The sequence below is a fragment of the Lissotriton vulgaris genome, chromosome 5 (genome assembly GCF_964263255.1).
Source record: "Lissotriton vulgaris chromosome 5, aLisVul1.2, whole genome shotgun sequence".
Classification (NCBI taxonomy): domain Eukaryota; kingdom Metazoa; phylum Chordata; class Amphibia; order Caudata; family Salamandridae; genus Lissotriton; species Lissotriton vulgaris.
The window spans coordinates 1631332385-1631351589 of NC_141693.1; the positions used below are offsets into that span (position 1 = coordinate 1631332385).

Genomic DNA, 19205 nt, shown 5'->3' on the forward strand with positions numbered 1-19205 from the left:
TGAAATGGCAATTGCAAATAGTGTGAAGGGAGTGGCTTAAGGTAGCTACTAATACACAGTTTTGTTTAGGTTCTAATGATGTTTTTAGTTTCTTTCTGAATGACAGATATTCGTCCGTTAACCAAAGTTCCAAGGGGAGTCCATTCCAGGGAATGCCCTGCCCTGACCCTCTTGGTCCATTTGATTTTCGCCAAGGCCTGATACATGATCTCAGGTTCCGCAAGGGAGTATAGAACTCTACTTTATTTTGCAAGATGTGAGGACCACTTTTATGTAGCACTCTATGTGCGTAGCAAAGAAGTTTAAACTTAGCTCTATGGGGTACAGGCAACCAATGCAGTTCCCTCAGACTTTCAGATGCTGAGCTGTATGTATTTTTTTTGCCAACCAGTCTAGCAGCAGCATTTTGGACCACATGAAGCCGGGAAACGAGGTACTCAGGCATGCCCATGTATAGCTCATTCCTGTAGTCAAGTCTACTGAAAAATTGGGCCTCTGTGATGGACGTTCTGCAGTTTAGGGGGATCCAAGAGAACAGTCTTCATAATAGTTTCAGTGTGGCAAAACTCTTCCGGCACAGTGCTCTGACTTTCAGACTGGCCATCCAGAGCGAGCTTGTCTCTATCTATCGAAGCCCTATCTCCTTAATCTGACTTTGTCCAGAGATAAAGTGAGAGCTTTGGAGGGTCTATCCCCTTTCCAAAATACGCATAAAGAAATTATGTACCTAGTAGTCAAACTCACCCCTAAGATATCGAACCTCAACAAAGCCAACTATCCTCCTTTGCTTCGGCAACTTAAGGCTGACCTGACCAGGTGGAGAACCTCCTATACTGCCTGGATAGGATGCATTAATGCAGTTAATATGAATGTGCACCCTAGGTTGCTTTACCTCTTCCAGGGCCTTCTGATACAGGTGGAGAGGACCCTGTTTGGTGACTTAAAGAAGATGGTCACAAAAATCATTTGGCAAGGGCACAGGGCTTGTTTATCCTTCTGGTTGCTTACCAAGGTGAGAATGGATGGGGGGTGGCACTCCCATACTTCCTTGGCTACTATAGAGCGGCACAGCTTCGGGTGATTACTGATTGGTCACTTCGCAAATCAGAAAAACTCTGGCTTCACATATACCGGCAAATTGTGGGCAGAACAATTTGGGACCTTGTTTGGAAGTCAAATTACAATCGACCACTGAATGTATACATTAGCACCCCCACGGCCACTACCCTGTGGGTATGGGATGACCTTAACAGATCCATTCCCCTGACCACTTTACCTTTCCCCCTACGGCCCCATTCACTTTTATCTGGACTTCCCACCGGCTCACCGAGAGGGCCCGCTCGAGACTTGGCAGGAAGGGGTTTGTCTGATGATCTTGGATATTTTTAAGGGGGTGGGGAGTTGTTGACCTTGGATGAATGCGCCAAAACGTTTAAGCTCAAGTTCTCTGAAAAATTCCACAACATCCAACATAAACATTGGGTACAACAACCACGGTTAAAGCTGGCAGCAACCAGAGATCTACTCCTGATTGAAAAATGTGCGCAGTTGGTAGCTTCCGCTTGGGAAGTCGTCTCTTTTCTTTACTCTCTCATACGGGCCCTGGGCCCTCACTCCAAACCTATACATCAAGGGTTCTGGGATTCCTTTCTCTCTACTCCAGTGTGGGATAAACAATGGGGCTCTTTGTATAAAGACATCCACAAATACAAATGCTCCATGTATATAAAAGAGGATCACTATAAAATTATGTATGAATGGCACTTGCACCCCCAGAAGTTGAGCAACATATTCCCTACCACCGCTACTAGTTGTTGGAGAGGTTGTGGTCTCCTGGGTGATTTTAAACACATATGGTGAGACTGCCCCTCCATCCAGCCTTTCTGGATGGAAATCCTATCCTAAATTAAGACAATACTGGGCTATCCAATTCCTGCTGCAATAGAGCACACTCTCTCTGGGATCAGGGACCACTCTTTGATGAAGTTGTGCTTAAGGGCTGCCAAAATGGCAATAGCTGCAGCATGGAAAAAAATGGAGGCCCCCTCCCTAACGCAATAGCATGCTCGGCTATGGCGAGCTGTGGCAATGGAAAGGATGTCAGATATAGTGGAGGACAAGAGAACAGAATTCGACTATACTTGTGCCCCCTTAGTGGAGTATTCATCTGTAGGTCTGCCCCTCTTCCCTTGTGGCCCCAGGGTAAGGGCTCTTGGTCTCTTTCATATCTAACTCTAGGGTCGACCATGACTCTTAAGCAGAGAAACGGGGAGGAGCTGTCACAGGCCCCACCCACATTGCCCCATTCGTACCACTGACCAACTTTGACTTTGTGATACCGTGATACCATTGTTTGATTTGTCTTGTTTTTAAGTTGTAAGAGCAGAAAGGCTCTGGGTGGGAGGCACAAGAATCAAGTAGACAACACGCTCCACACGGAGAATTCCAAAACAAGATCCTTGTGGGTCAATTTCTCCTAGATCCAGATACGGAACATAATGTTTGTAGGTATCTCAGGCCGAGACCTAGTACAGAAGATGAACATGACAGTTAAGCTTGGTTGCTCTCTTGATCTGGAAGATATGCTGATACCTCCCACCAATGTTTGTTTTGTATGTGCTTTGCAAAACTGGAACTAATAAAAACATTTTGAAATACAAATGCACAAAATCCTCATCATAAACTAAAAAAAGCATTGTCTCCACCTCCTGTCTCAAAAAATAAATGAGAGGATTCACAAGTGGAATCAATGTTAAAACGTCTGGAAGAAACACAAGTCGTACATTATAACACAGATGCCATCTGCTCTGAAATGAAACATCTGGATAGAGATATGGTAGCTCTCACAATACAGATCTCTGATAATACCATTAAAATAAGAGATAACAAGGCTGCAATTGACCAAATGTCTCATCAGGTCAGTCAATCAGTCTTATGAACCTATTAAGAAACAGTTTCAAGGCCTAGAAAACAGAAACCACTAATGTAATTTGCATATTTTTAATATGCCTGAGAATACTGAGGGAAAAAATTGCAGCTCTTTCTTGGAGAATCTCATACCTTCCCTAATGAAAATGAAATTCTCGGAAAAGTTTGAAATTGGCAAGGCTCATCAAGTTCCCTCGTATCGTATACCAACTCAATCCAAATCAAGACAAATGATTTTTTAAAGACCACGACATCATTACCTCGTAGTTCTTCGAAAAGTTATCAGAGAAATGTCACCTCTTATGATTCAAAGTTTATATCCGCCAAGACTTTGCAAAAGAGACTGTAGTCATGCACAAGCACTTCTCCAACATACCCTCTAGATTGAGATAAGCTAAATATAAATATGGTTTGTTTGACCCGGCAGTGATGTGAAGCTGGGAAAATGACATCACCATGTCCTTCATCGCTACTTCGGACAAAATTGCATAAAGTTCTCGATTGTTTATACAATTATAAAGCTGTCATCTGTTTTATACAAGAATCCCATATTGATGATAACATCCTGGCATCTTTGTCTAAATCGTGGGTGGAAGTGAGAGTGTCCTCACCAGCTTTTGGTCACTAAAATGGCGTTGATATCCTTTTCTCATGCAAATGACATTTTACCATTTTAAATCGTAAAGCTGATTTAGATGGCCCTTTCATTTATGTCCATATCAAGATTAATAAGTATTCTCTCCATTTAGTCAATATTTATGCACCCACTCAAGCTGACTCCCGTTTTGGCAAACAATTACATCTGAAATACTTACAAAAGGCCCTGTATCTTTTAATATGGGAGGTGACTTTAATATAATTTCTGACCCACTCTTTGATAGAATTTCCACAGTTAACTTTCATCCTACAAAAATATATACATTGTTTAAAACCTTTATTTCAACTACTAAATGTTTAGGTCATTGACGACTGATGCACCCATCTGAAAAATACTTTACATTCTGTTCTAGTGCTCATTGTACGTATTCACGTATTGACTATATATCATCCTCAAGACATTGAACTCAAATGATTTTCAATTCTAAAATAGAACCCATCACTATATCAGATCATGCATTAATTTCCTTTTTTTATTAACCTAAACTGATGTCCCTCATAATACATATAGGTGGAGAATTAATACTGATACTTTAGGTTCTGACTAAAATCAACTCAAATTGGCAGCTGCTAGCACAGATTATTTCCAAAACAACAAACTTAAAGATACCTCTAAGATTACTCATTGGGACAATTTTAAAGGACACATACAAGACATTTCTATCTCCATAATGGCATATGAGAACAAGCTGTTTATTTATAAATTATCATTAGTAGAGAAACACATTTTTACAGCAGAACAACTGTTTATATCTTCTACAGATATACAATTAAGATAAAACTGCATTGATATGAATAAAGTACACTTCTTAGTAAAAAAGTGAATCTTCATATTTGTAGCTAGAATGTTAATATCCAGTTTAATGCAATAAAAGCAGGTCGTTTTTCTGCCATTATCAACGTATTCAGAGAGGTGAGATACAGATTCCGGCCATTCATTCCTCAAATGGCTGCCTACATTTATCCATCACAGAAATAGCTCATGAATTCCAATGATTTCATTTAAACCTATACAGTAACCCCCATGATTCTCCTGATGGTACAATTGCCCAATGCCTTTATCATTGTAACTTACCAATGTTACCCTTTACAGACAGAAATATTCTTGATTCTCTTTTAACTATAGAAGATGTTTACTCTGCAATTAAATCCTTAAAGTCCAAAAGTGCGCCTGGTCCTGATGAAATTCCAGCAGAATTCTACAAAGCTTTCTCTACATAAATAGCTCAAGTCCTCCTATCCTTGTTTCAGGATTTTGCTTTCATTGTTTCTGTTGAGGGTGTATTTAAAGACACTACAATTATTGTGCTCTGGAAACCAGACAAGGCCATAACTCTAATCTCAACCTTTCACCTCATCTCACTTTAATCATGAACTCAAAATATTTGCAAAAATCATCACTGTTGTAAATTATCTTATTCACCCACACCAAACTGGTTTTCTGAAAGGGCACTTATCAGCATACACTACCAGCTGTGTGTTTCATACTATTGCTTCCACATCTAAATCAAAGCATCCTATAGGACCTTTAGCTCTTGGTAAAATAATGAGAAATGTTTGTTTAAAACTTTAGTTTTGGAGCAACATTTCTTTCAGTGGCTCAAGCTTGTTATTTTTCCACATCAAACTACTATATATGTTAATGGTACTACTTCTCCGTCATTTGCTTTATATAGAGGTATGAGACAAGGATGCCCTCTCTCGCACCTATTATTATTACTGGCCATTGAACCTTTATTGTATCTTCTACGTAATTTCTTGGTGGGCTGACAAAATTGCTAGGGCTGCTTTGGGTTCCTAGACCGCATGCATTAAAGGTCTGCTGGAGCATGCTTTTGAATGCCTGTATAACCTGCTATGGCGGGCTGTATGGCTTGTTTGGCTCCTTAAATCGTCATGTGCTTGTTTACGATTAGACCCTCATAAACTCGGGTGTCATTTTAGGCCAGTTGTTGTATTACTGTTTCCTTAGACTATGATTTGTGGTTAAGATGTACCATTGATACCATTGATACATAATTGGTGCACTATGGGAAAAGTGGTCTCTCTACTCTTTAAATAAAGCTTTGTTTATTCTCGATTTGAGTCCTCACTGCAGACCTTCTTGGTGGCAGAGATGGCGAATCACACTGTAACTGGCTCATTTATTTTAAAATACAGGAACTAATGTTAATACCGTTACTCTATAAACCTCTGTATATACTGATTATGTCCTACTCAATATTAGTGACCTCATTACCACTTTACCCAGTATACCCCATATTGTACAAAATTGTGCTTTACGCTCTTGAGGCACATTGAATATTAATAATGATCTGACTTTTTCCGCTGAATGTGTATTGTACAACCAATTTGCTTAGTGTTATCAATATTTTATTTGGAATTCATCTATTCTAGGGTATTTAGGAATGTATTTTAAAAAAAAATATTAAGGACTCTGTCAACATAAATTGTAAAAAAGTCATTTTTCGTATTAAAGAGAAAGTAGACTAATGGTCTTCATTTAAATTATGAAATCATTTAAATTATCAAGGTGGGGAATATTGGAAGCAGTTACGATGGTAATTATGCCACAAATATTATACATACTATCTATGCTGTCTCTGTGATTTCCTACATCTTTTTATAAGACCCTCAATACAATTCTCATTAAATTCATTTGAAATAACAAATCTGCAAGAATTCAATTTAAAACATTACAACTCTCAAAATTAAAAGGTCTTTTGATCTTCCTGATTTTCAAAAATTGATTTTTTCTTTTGTAGCTGCACAAAGTGTTTCTCGGTTTACAAACTTAGAAGTCAATCATATATCAAATTGAGTCCTGATTGAGAGAAATATTACTGCTCCATTTCCTCTACCTGCAGTTCTTACAATGGACCTTCATAAATTAAGGTGAAATTAATCAATCTTAAATGTAACAAAACATGCTCCCTCTGAGGTTAATGCATTATTTCATATTAAAATTATCTACTGTAAAAAAGCGTCACTATGGTATAATTTCTATTATCAAACTGCATACACCTATCTCGTGTTGATCTACATCGATTGATGCTGGGATATTTTATGTTTCGACATCTTTTTTATTTTGTTTTAATTTATTGAGCAGAAGAAAAGGTACAACAAATGACTTATATTAATAGAACAGATTTTTTTTTATCCAGATAATATAAAGTTCGAGTCTAGTCATGTGGACATCAGAGGGGAAGATTTGCCCAGGCTTCTCTCACTTGTGCCCTAGATGGCAGGGAGTACCTAGTAGATTTTTTTGTTTTTTATACTTCAGACTCAGTTACTCATGTGGCAAGACGTGTGGTTTGTTGGTAGTAGGCAGGTCAATGGCTAAGAATGATAACCTTAGCCTTGTCGGACTCTAAAACATTCTGTCTGTTCCTAACTGAGACCTGGTTGGGAAAGTGCTCTGGTCCAGATCTGGTGACTGCCATACCTCCGGATTACACTATTTTTAGGAGGGATAGAGTGGTAGGCAGGGGCGGGGGGGTGGCACTGATTGTGGATAAGCGTTTCCCTTGCACGACTTTTCCAGTTGATAACATGAGCAGAAGAAAAGGTACAACAAATGACTTATATTAATAGAACAGATTTTTTTTATCCAGATAATATAAAGTTCGAGTCTAGTCATGTGGACATCAGAGGGGAAGATTTGCCCAGGCTTCTCTCACTTGTGCCCTATATGGCAGGGAGTACCTAGTAGATTGTTTTGTTTTTTATACTTCAGACTCAGTTACTCATGTGGCAAGACGTGTGGTTTGTTGGTAGTAGGCAGGTCAATGGCTAAGAATGATAACCTAGCTGTTTAAGCCATCAAAATATACAATGGAAAGGAAAAATTATAAATTTGAAAAGGCATATATGACATAGATATAGTACATTAATTGGAGACCAAGACTGCTTGCAAGTGGTTAGAATACAGCTCTACGGGATAGTACTTGTTATTTCGGAATCTGTGTCAGTAAGAGTGCTTTATAATATTTAGCACTAAAAAGGTAAATGCATTTGTATAGCTGGTGTAAACCAAAATGAAAATTTGTATTTTAGGTGGCTTTCCTGAAGACAACAAGGGTAGCATGTTTCAAATGCCACTTATCTCGGGCGCACATAAAAACGTGTTGTGCTTGTGGTGTTTGTATGTTAGCTTTATAATAATTGAGATGGACTTGTTTGCTAAAGAAATGATAATCCAATGAATATAAGAGCATTGGAATGTTGAGAGTCCAATTGAAGACAATGAAGCAGCAACAGTCTATATAAACTGGAATAGGCCCACGCTCTCAATATTTCAATATACTGATATAGCCTTATATACCGCAGTAGCGGGCTATACCAACCATTAATGACCCGCTCCAGCGTTAAAAGCCTGAGTTGAAGGGCTTCTCGGTTTGCGGCTGGCGCATTCCTGATCAGGAGGGAATCTTACTCGAGAGCCCACTTACGTACAATCAATGTTCTCTCCTTAATACCAGATCCCTCAGTAGACATTCCATTGACATCTGGAACTTGTAGTCGGGCTCTAAAACATGTTGTCTGTTCCTAACTGAGACCTGGTTGGGAGAGTGCTCTGGTCCAGATCTGGGGACTGCCATACCTCCGGATTACACTATTTTTAGGAGGGATAGAATGGTAGGCAGGGGCGGGGGTGTGGCACTGATTGTGGATAAGCGTTTCCCTTGCACGACTTTTCCAGTTGATAACATTGCGGGCTGTGAAGCCTTAGGTTTTACCCTTCGGCTATCCCCCTGTCAAGCATGTGCAGGAATCCTTATCTATAGAGCACCTGGTCCCCTCGGCTCTTTTTTTGATGAACTGCAGGCGGCACTCTCCGTGCCCTGCCTTAGATCCGAGCACTGCATTTTATTGGGAGATTTGAATCTTCACATGGATAATACAGCGGATCCTGATACTATTAAGTTGCAGGACATTGCCTCTTCGTTAGGGCTGGTCCCCTACATCACCAGTCCCACCCATATTAAAGGCCATACTATTGACCAGATACTTTCTACTAGGCCGATTGATGTGTCCCCGCCGCTTCCAGTCCTATGGTCAGATCACTTTTTAATTAATTTTCGTATTCCTTCCTCTGCTAGGACTTGCCCAAGATCGCCAAGACAGCCAAGTCTGCGGGTAGGCATGCCTCGGCCCCTTGGTTTACTCCCTCTCTTGGTAAGATGCGCCAAGACTGTAAGAAGGCTGAAAGAGCTTGGCGGCGCATGTATGACCCTGGTGATAAAGTAAAGTATAGGGATGCTATTAGGCTTTATCATAAACATATTATGGATGGAAAAAAAGTATACCTGGAGCGTAGAATTGACAAATATCTTCTAGCACGTCTGCAGATCGTGCAGAATTCTGCTGCAGGAGCGATCTTTGGTCTTCAGCGCAGGGCAAAAGCCTCTGAGTTGCTCAAAAGACTGCACTGGCTTCCTGTCTCTAAGAGAATTACTTTTAAGGTTTTGACCCTTGCTTTTAAGGCCCTTCATTCGATTGGCCCTAAATACATCGGAAAGCGCATGGCCTTCTAAGCACCTAGGAGGACTCTGCGGTCGGCCTTGTTGGCCAAAGCCGTTGTTCCCCCCATCAGACGCGCACGTACTGGAGGTCGCTCTTTTCGATACCTGGCACCTCGGTGCTGGAATGAGCTTCCTGTTTCCCTAAGAAAAGACAACAGTTTGTTCTCTTTCAGAAAGGAGTTGAAGACCTGGCTTTTCTCTCAATAATATTCTTTCGGCCCTTTGTGAGTTGCTGCGTCGTGTATTCTTTCCCAGTTCTCTTTGCCAAAGCGCCGGGACACTCCTCGGAGTAGCCGTGCGCTATAAAAGAGACCATATAACATAACAAGGTGAGGGCCTTTAACAAGGGAGGGGGCCTTTAATGCCGAGTATAGCCCAGCTACGGCGAGCTAAAATGCTATTAGAACATTCTGAAACCAGAGGACAGAATGTTCTAACAAATAAAATTAAGGCCTCAGAGAGCTCGAGGGGATTTAAATTGAACTCCCTTGAGCTCTGTTGCCTTTCTTTCTATATTTTGGGCATTCTGTCCTCTAGGGAAGGAATGTTCTCAAAGCCTTACAAGCCTCCATAGCTGGGCTATACTGACCAATAAAGCAAGGTCAGACTGGCTGTAGTAGGCATTGGGCAGCCGGGGCCGGTTTTGATAATGGGCCCAGTTTTGCAGCTATGTAGAATCATCAACTTCCAGTAAAAAAGGCAGCAATGCTTCACACTTATTATTATTATTTAAGAGTTTTATATAGCGCTAGCCAGGCCCATAGGTATCGGAGCGCTCTAAAGCATGATCACTTGTAATATACAGAAAACATTGGAGTCGCAAAGAAATCATGCTGAACCCTCGAGAAAGCTTGGCGCCACGAACGGACATCAGAAAACATGACAGCCCTCAAGAGCGCCACCCGCAAATACCACCAGATGATCTGCACCACCAAAAAAACATCGTTCAAAGAGCGGCTGGACAACAACGCCCACAACAGCAAGGAACTCTTCAGCATCGTCAAAGAGCTCTCCAACTCCTGCGCCAGCAACAACGACATCACACCGTCGCAAGACCTTTGCAACTCCCTCGCCCACATTCGTCCACCGCAAGATCGCAGATATATATGACAGCTTCGGACCCCAGACTCCACCTCCAACCACCAAACCAATGACCCCCACCACCAGCCTCAGCACATGGACCCCCATCAGCACTGAAGACACCACCCGCGTCATGAACACCATCCACTCCGGCTCCCCATCCGACCCCTGCCCTCATCATATCTTCAACAAAGCTGACACCATCATCGAACCCCACCTCCGGAACATTATCAACAGCTCCTTCACGTCAGCCACCTTCCATGGAAGCTGGAAACACGCAGAAATCAACGCCCTTCTGAAGAAACCAACAGCGGACCCCAAAGACCTCAAGAACTTCTGCCCCATCTCTCTTCTCCCCTTCTCGGCTAAAGTCATCGAGAAGACCGTCAATAAACAGCTGACTGCATTCCTCGAATAAAACAACTTGCTCGACCCATCCTAGTCCCGATTTCGAGCCAACCACAGCACCGAGACCGCCCTTATCGCAGCCACCGATGACATCAGGACCCTGATGGACAACGGAGAGACGGCCGCTCTCATCCTCCTGGACCTCTCAGCAGCCTCTGATACCGTCTGCCGCCGCACCCTAATAACCCACCTCTACAACACTGGGATCCAAAGAAAGGCCCTGGACTCGATCACATCGTTCCTCTCCAACAGAACCCAGAGAGTCCGCCTCCCTCCCTTCCGCTCCGAAGCCACCAAGATCATCTGCGGCGTACCCCAGGGCTCCTCGCTCAGCCCAACCCTCTTCAATATCTACATGAGCCACCTCGCCACCATCACACACAAACACAACATCAACATCATCTCCTATGCCGACGACACCCAACTGATACTCTCCCTCACCAAAGACCCTCTCACCGCCAAAGCCAACTTCCAGTACAGAATGAAAGATGTTGCAGAATGGATGAAGCACAGCCGTCTGACGCTCAACTCGGACAAGACCGGGGTCCTCATCCTCAGACAATACCCATTCGCCTAGGATGACTCCTGGTGGCCCACAACACTGGGCACTGCACCGACACCCACGGACCACGCACACAACCTGGGATTCATCCTGGACTCCTCCCTCACCATGACCAAGCAAGTCAACGCAGTCTCGTCCTCGTGTTTCAACACCCTGCGCATGCTCCGAAAGATCTTCCAGTGGATCCCCACCGAAACCAGAAAGACGGTCACCCAGGCCCTCGTCACCAGCCGACTGGACTACGGGAACGCCCTATACGCAGGAACCACAGCCAAACTTCAGAAACGCCTTCAACGCATACAGAACGCTTCCGCACGACGCATCCTCGACATCCCTCGCCACAGCCACATATCTGCCCACCTGAAAAACCTGCACTGGCTCCCTGTCAGCAAGAGGATCACGTTCAGGCTGCTCACCCACGCACACGAAGCGCTCCACAACATGGGCCCGGAATACCTCAGCAACCTCCTCTCGTTCTACACTCCCACCCCCCAGCTCCTCTCCACCAGCCTCCCCCTCTCCACCGTCGAACGGATTCGCAGAACCACTACCGGCAGCCAAGACATGGAACTCCCTCCCCACACAACTACGACTGACCCAGGACCATCTCACCTTCAGGAAACACCTCAAGACCTGGTTATTCTAGCAATAGCGCACCCCCACCCCTCAGCGCTCTACAAATGTACTGATTGATTGATTGATTGAGTATGAACAATGGCTCAGGACGTATCACATAATATTGTCGTAGAGCGCACAGTGTCACTCGCAGGGTAAGTTCTCACGGCAGTGCGTACAAGGCCTTTTCATCAAAGAGAGCATAACGACTTGTGACGAGGTTGGGCCGAGGGGGGTATATAGGAGGTAGTCCTGGGGTGAGTGGGGTAGCTTTCTTAATGTCAAAGTGTCTATGTGATTTATTAAGGCCATAAAAAATGTATACCAAAGCCCTACAGCCAAGATGCTGGTAAATGGAATGTTCACTGAACTTGTAAGATGACTAGAGGTACGAGGCAGGGCTGCCCAATATCCTCTCTTCTACATTGAACCGCTAGCTCAGCTTCTGAGAAGGATGATCAGATAGTCCCTATTCCCTCATTAGGTTTTTTCAGCAAAATAGCCCTATTTGCAGATGATCTAATAATATATACCTCCGACCCAGATAAAACGATACCAATGATGGAACAGCTAAGTAAAGAATTCGGGGAAATGTCAGGGTATTTAGTAAACACCACTAAAACTGAGGTGATGGTGTGGAACTTGGACGGATGGGAAGATAGAAGCTCTATGGAGATGAAATATTTGTGGATCAATATAATGAATATAATCAAAGATATTCCGTCCAGGAACCTAACTAGAGTCGGAAAATTGATAGACAGAACTTTGCCTAGATGGAAAAACCTCCCTCTTACCATCCATAGGAGGCTGAATTCAATAAACATGTCTATCCGCCACAAATTAACGTATATATTTAACTGTGTCCCGCTAAAATTCCCCAAGGAAATGATAAGTAAAATTCAGGGTAAGATAACTAGTTTTATCTGGGCCTCTCGAGGAGTACGCCTTACATGGAAGAAGCTAAGAAGACGACTACATGGGGGTGGCCTAGCGTTACCAGATATGAAGATTTATTGCATGGCATTCTAAATTAAAAACTTTCGAATGCTTCTAGGGGAACCCGATTCAACTACATGGGGACTAATATTGCGGGAAATGACGAAGGAGTACGGAGTAGCTTTTTTGTATAAATTTGGGGCCCAGAAGTTTTTCAAAAAGGTAAGATTAAAAGTTTTGATGGCATCTCTAAATCTTTGGTTCACAATGAGAAAGATGCTAAATATAGGATACTTCTCAGAGTTTGCCCGTATCTGGCACTCACCCGGTACTCCGAAATGCCTAAAAGATGGTTTGGCATTACCACTGAAGCAAGCCAGGTTGATGAATTGGGGCGAACTAGTATTCGAAAGTAAACTGGTTTCCTGGGAAGTATTGAAAATCCGAACCGAATTTATTCAGCTGAGCTCTTGGCTTTCCACAAATTCCAAAGAGATAGGATCATTATGGGACTCCAAGAATGATATCCAAGATACAAGGGCAAAAAGTAAAGAAGTCTCCAAGTGGTATATGTAATTAGGGGAAGAGGAAGATAGGAAACTAGACCCCCCATACACTATCTGGCAAGACATACTTCAGGATGAGGATATCCTGAAAACCTGTCAGAGCTCTTTAAAAAGGCTATATTCTCTGGTCACACCAGCAAATCTCAAAAGACTTCATTTCTTTACAATAAATAGATTGTATTGGACACCGTATAAATTAGCCATGTTTGTATTTCAACCAATTCCCAGCTGTACTAGATGTAAATCACCAAAAGCCAATGATATTCATATTTTCTTTACATGTCCTGAAATAGAACAGTATTGGAAGGTGATAGAATCTACTCTCTGTGACATCCTGAGGACACCACTAACATTGTCAGTGACTCCTGTGCTCTTTGGGGTACACTGTGATCTGGATACAACGCTTGATAAGACTTCAAGAGAGTTGCTTTTCTATTTGATATTGTTGGCTCGACGAGAGATATGCAAATATTGGAAAGATATCGCACCACCTGACCCCAATGGTTGGTTGGCAGTGGCCAGGTGGATATGTAAAACAATAACAAATGGCAACTTACCGCGTATAAGGGAAGTGTGGAAAGCCTTCGCCGACTGGTCGAGCTAGATGGGATGCCTCTTTTCTTCTTGCCTTTTTTTTTTCTCTGGTGTCCTATTGTTACAGCACTAAAGAGGGAAGGTATCTATCATCTTTTCCTCTGGGATAAAAGAACCTTCTTCAAGGGTTTGGATGAGAAGAGGCAAGGGCCCATACGATAAAAGGGTGCCAGGATATGGTCCTTGACTTGTAAGATGCCATGCTGACATGAGGACAAAAAAAAAAGTGTCTGTGTGCTGCCGTAGGTAGGCTTCAATGGTTAGGTTGTAGCTATCCATTTGGGAGAGATTGGTTGAGGAGGAGGACTTTGAGCTGCTTTTTGAATTGTAAATAGGAGGGGTTAGTCCTGATATGGACTGGTATGGAGTTCCAGATTTTGTGTGCATTTCCTGTGAAGGAGCGGGTTGCGTTTTTTTGTTTGTGAGTTCTCAAAGGGATAAGGAGTAGGGTGTTGGTACTCCGTAGGTGTCTTGTTTGACCGGCATTCTGGAGCTTGGCGGCCAGGTATGCGGGTTTCCCTGTGTGCAGCGCTTTGTGCGTGAGGCAGGCGGTTCTGAAGTTGGCACGCGTTTCAATTGGGAGCCATTTTAGCTCCCTGAGTGCAGGGGAGATGTGTTCATATTTCCTAACTTCAGTGACCATTCTGGCTGCTGCGTTCAGTGTTGATCTGAGGGGAGCTAGGTGGGATTTAGCTGATCCTGTTATGGTTGCAATCCCATAGTCCAGTCTGGGTAGCACCAGGGATTGAGTAGCTTGTTTGAGGTTGTTCTGCAGGATGAAGGGTTTAATGTTGCTGAGTAGTTTCAGGTTGAGGAAGGCGTCCTTTGCGGTGTTCTTGATGTGAATGCTTATGTCTAGTTTGAGGTCCAGGGTGATTACCAGTGATTTTGCAGAGTCGGCTAAGGTGGGGTTGTAGTTGAGCGCATCAATTGCTTTTAGCCATTCTAAGATTGGGGAGTTGTTCTCATTGTTGGTGATTAGGAGGATTTCAGTATTGTCTTGCACCCCCTTCCTCCCCTTTGTTGGGCTGACAGAATTGCCAGGGCTGCTTTGGGTTCCCAGACCGGTCCTGCATTAAAGGCCTGCTGGAACATGCTTTTGAACGAAAGTATAGCCTGCTACGGCAGGATATAAGGCTTGTTTGGCTTTTTAAATGGTCATGGGCTTGTTTACGATTAGACCATCATAAACTTGGTGTCATTTTAGGCCAGTTGTTTTATGACTGTTTCCTAGACTGTGATTTGTGGTTAAGATGTACCATTGATTGAATGTTATGGCTATGTCTATGCACTGCATTTAGTTACTTAATTGGTACACTATGGGAAAAGTGGTCTCTTTCCTCTTTAATTAGAGCTTTGTTTATTCTCGATTTGAGTACTGACTGCAGACCTTCTTGGTGGCTGGGATGGCAAATCATGCTGTAACTGGCTCATTTACTTTAAAATGGCAACATCTGACTACAATATCCTTCAGTCCTGGAATGAATATGGTACAAAAATATCTACCGATGTTTGCTCAGGTAGTCAGCATGTAATCCTCATCATCTACGACCATCACTGATCTGCTGCATATTCCGAAGCCACTCTGAATAGATTGTATCCCTGTTAGTCCAGCTCACGCGTCACACTCCATGTTGATAATCCACTATATCCAATATTCTCTCCTCTAGAGCGATACTCCCTGCGGTGTAAATTGATATGCTGACTACTCCCACTCACTGTATATCCATGATGTCCTCTTTAATATTACCACTGAAGTGTAAACTGCTATACTTAGTCCCACTCACTTTTTAAAATCGACGCTTCGCAAACTGCTGTCTACTCTAATCCGACGGTATAGTCACTATGTGTTGGGCAATCTATATATCCAATAATGTCCTTTGTAGTACTACTCCTGTAGTGTTAACTGCTATCCCAACTAGTCCCACTCGTTACATTTCATGCTGAATAATCTGCTGTCTCTACTAATACAATACACTTTCCGACTGCCTAGTCAGACTACAAATTGGATAATCTGTATATTCGATAATGTCCCCTCTAGTTACACAGCATGTGGTGTAAACTGCTAACCCAACTCGTCCCAGTCATTTACTAAACTTCATACTGGGTAATCTGCTGTCTGTACTAATAGAACACAATACTCCGACTGTCCCAATAATGTCCCCTATAGTAGTAAACCATAGGATGTGAACTGCTCTCCCTGCTGGTCCACTCACTAGTTAGAGTAAAGGCTGGATCACCTATCTCTGTGAGCGCCACAGCAGAGCCTGGCTTCATGGGGGGTAATCCACTTCTAATAATTCTGCAGCTAGATTAGGCTTCATGATGGAAACCCTCCTAGCTCCAATAGTCCGCCGGATTGCTAAAACTCCTTTTTGAATACTGTGCTTCACAGCCCAGGGAGCGGAATTATGATAGGGCCCGATGTCGTATCACCTGTCTCCATTAACCCTACCCCCCAGTCGTACTCACTGCTTGAAAGACTGGCAGCGAAGCTCACCCGAGCCAGACTTCCCTTCGGAACAGTGATCCTTGCCTCCTGAATCCCTTCCTTCAAACTCTCACCTCCTTGTTCGGTTATAAAAGCTCCGTACCGGGCGCAACTGCACCTGCTTCACGATCGATAGTTTTCACCCGATGTCCGAGCACGTGAAATAAATTTACCTAAAGCCGTTTGCTGTGAGTCTTTCATGCAGTCTAGTGAGAAAAAACCTAACTTTACCACTTTCAGTAACTTGCACATGCCGACATCAGTCCAACGTCTTGCACCGAACGAGTGCGCCATATTTAGCTACTTTATGCTGTCTTTAATATGTCTCATAGATCACGACAGATGCAGGACTCATACCATCACTGAGCCTCGCAGGGACAGTAACAGATCACACCCTGACAGGCTGTCACTCACCGGCTGCTGGATTATCTGCACGGGCGGCGACGGGCTGTGAGCCCCCAGTTGGTGATGATAGAAACTGCTCTCCTCCCCCTGCCACGCATACGACATGATTCAATTCCAAAAGTGTATATCGTTACCGGATAAAAATATGCATTACATTCAAGGACTCCCAAAGAAACAGGAAGCAGGAACTGTGACACAAACATCAAGAGCGTAGCCGTACTTGTTGCTATGGCTGCAGCTTGTACACAGGACTGCAGAGGAACGTATTCTCTTATGGTCACAACGCTGCACAAAAACAAAAGGCCTAGGTGCGCGTCTGAGAGTCAGGCAGCCCCGGGTCCGACCGATAGCTGCTCTGTTTATACGTTTTTTAATTGATGAATTGCTAATGTATATGTCATTCCAAATACATTTAGTAAATGTTTATGATCAGGGCCGTACTTGGAACCAAAACCGGCCCTGGCAAAGTGCCCTCCCCCCAGGACACCCAGAACTGCAAATAAAATATACCTACAACAAATTAGACTTAAATAAATGAAACTGCTAGAAACTGGTGTGCTGAACTCCTAACTACTGAAGCCTTTAGCAAATGATAGCACAGGTAACTGGAGTGCAGAAATCATACCTGACAACCTAGAAATAGACAAATCAAAAAAAATGCAAGCCTGCTAGCCATAAACTTCTTCAACAAGTAATACTGCAGGTAACTGATATCCAGAAAAAGCAACTCAAGGCAACCAAAGTAAACAAGACTTCACAGAAGAGACATGCCGAGGCACTAAACTTTGGCATCTTCTGCAGAGAAGAGAAGGCAGGCTGCGTCCGGAGGTGCAAATGATGGGCGCCTTTAATAAATACCGTTGCAAGGCAGCGACATGCTAACTTGAACTGAACCTCCGGGGAAGCGAGGTGTAGAATTGCTAACCTTTGATTTACCTCATGGGAATGCATCGCAGCACACTCGTGTTTTTTGCAGTGACAACTTACGCCTCATTACGATGTTGGTCGGACGTAACGTTGAGGACAGGAATCGCCCGACCATAGGTCGGTGGTTCAGACTGCAGAATTTGGATGCAACCTCCCTATGGCCGGTAAGAAACATCCTTTATTTAATGGTAGCTTGTGCAGCAGGTGGAAAAGGCCTGCAGCATGGGATGCCATTGAAAAATGGATGTTTGCGAACATCCCTACATCATGTGGCAGTTACCATGCAATGCCTGTCACCAGGGCCGGCCTTAGGCATGTGCAAGCTGTGCACCTGCACAGGGCCACCAAACCCCAGGGGCCTCCACGCCAATATATATCCTTAATATAATAATCCTCTGAGGATGGATACACATTTGCGTGGCGGCCCCTGGCAGGGATTTGGTGGCCTCTGGCTCTGTTCCACTTCCTAACACCCTGACGCCCCCCCCTCCTGAGCTCCGGGGGGCTCCGCTTGCCCTGACCCCCTCTTCCGGGGCCCCCTATCTTTGCTCCCTGCTCAGGGCCACCATGAGCCTAGAGCCGCCCCTGCTGCCACACGGCACAGGGATGTTTAGGGGTGGGCCATTGGTGGCCACTGGCCATGTAGAGGCGGGCCAGGGTGATGGGGGCTCTGATAGGGGCCTCCAAATTAGGTTTCTGGCAGTCTTTCCAAGGCAGAAAGGCCAACATGGAAAGACTGTGGGAAAGTGGCATCATAATCCTGATGGCAGAGACGTGGCTGGCTCTGCCATCATTATTGGATTATGAGTCTTTCGGACTCTCCAATGTGCTCCTTGAGTACATCGGAAATGCAGCAGAATCCCCATACAGGTTACCCTCCGACCAGTATCATTTTAATACTGTGGTGAGAGGGAAATCATCAATGTCTGGTGGAAAGCCTCTAAAAAGCTGTCGGATGCACAGTGACTAGAAAATGGAGCAATGTGATACGATATGTTTTTAGAAAAATAGGTTCATAATAATCTAGCCTGAAAAAATGTCAATGTATCTGGCAGTATTCAGGGGGCAATTTAGAACAGCTTTAGTGATCACAGAGCAAAAAGATGCAGAGCAAATGTTTGATAAATGCAATCCAGTTCAGTTAAGAATACGCAAGTTTCTGGCCTGTTTCACAGTACAATTGTGAGTTCATCCACAGCTGACCCTCCACCAATGTTAATTTTCTCAAAAGAACAAATGACCACTTGCAACTCATGAGCCTTCAGAAGGGATGCATGGCTTACTTCACATAAGCTTAGGGAGGCTGTCTGTCTGTGGGGAGCCTTCTTGCTGCAATTTTTGATAAATGCCCCAATTACTCACCAGTAATTACATTACTTTGAGCCTAACTATTGCTTTGATTAATTACTAATTGAGATGACTGCGCCTCTTAGACTGAAAAATACCAAGCCAGCTGGAGAACAAAACCTCCTCCCAACCTCACCACATCCTGATCATTAATGAACTAT

The 19205-nt window shown here is 43.6% G+C and overlaps 1 protein-coding gene across 1 annotated transcript in view; it reads right to left on the bottom strand.

Annotated features, from left to right (window-relative positions):
• Nucleotides 1–16953, bottom strand: part of PRR29 (proline rich 29) — a 715263-nt gene extending 698310 nt beyond the window's left edge. Inside the window, exon 1 of the mRNA XM_086923774.1 lies at nucleotides 16780–16953. Within this exon, the coding sequence (XP_086779900.1) occupies nucleotides 16780–16875 (96 nt within the window). The 5' untranslated portion in view covers nucleotides 16876–16953. The remainder of the gene's footprint in view (nucleotides 1–16779) is intronic.
• Between the last annotated feature and the right edge of the window lie 2252 nt (nucleotides 16954–19205).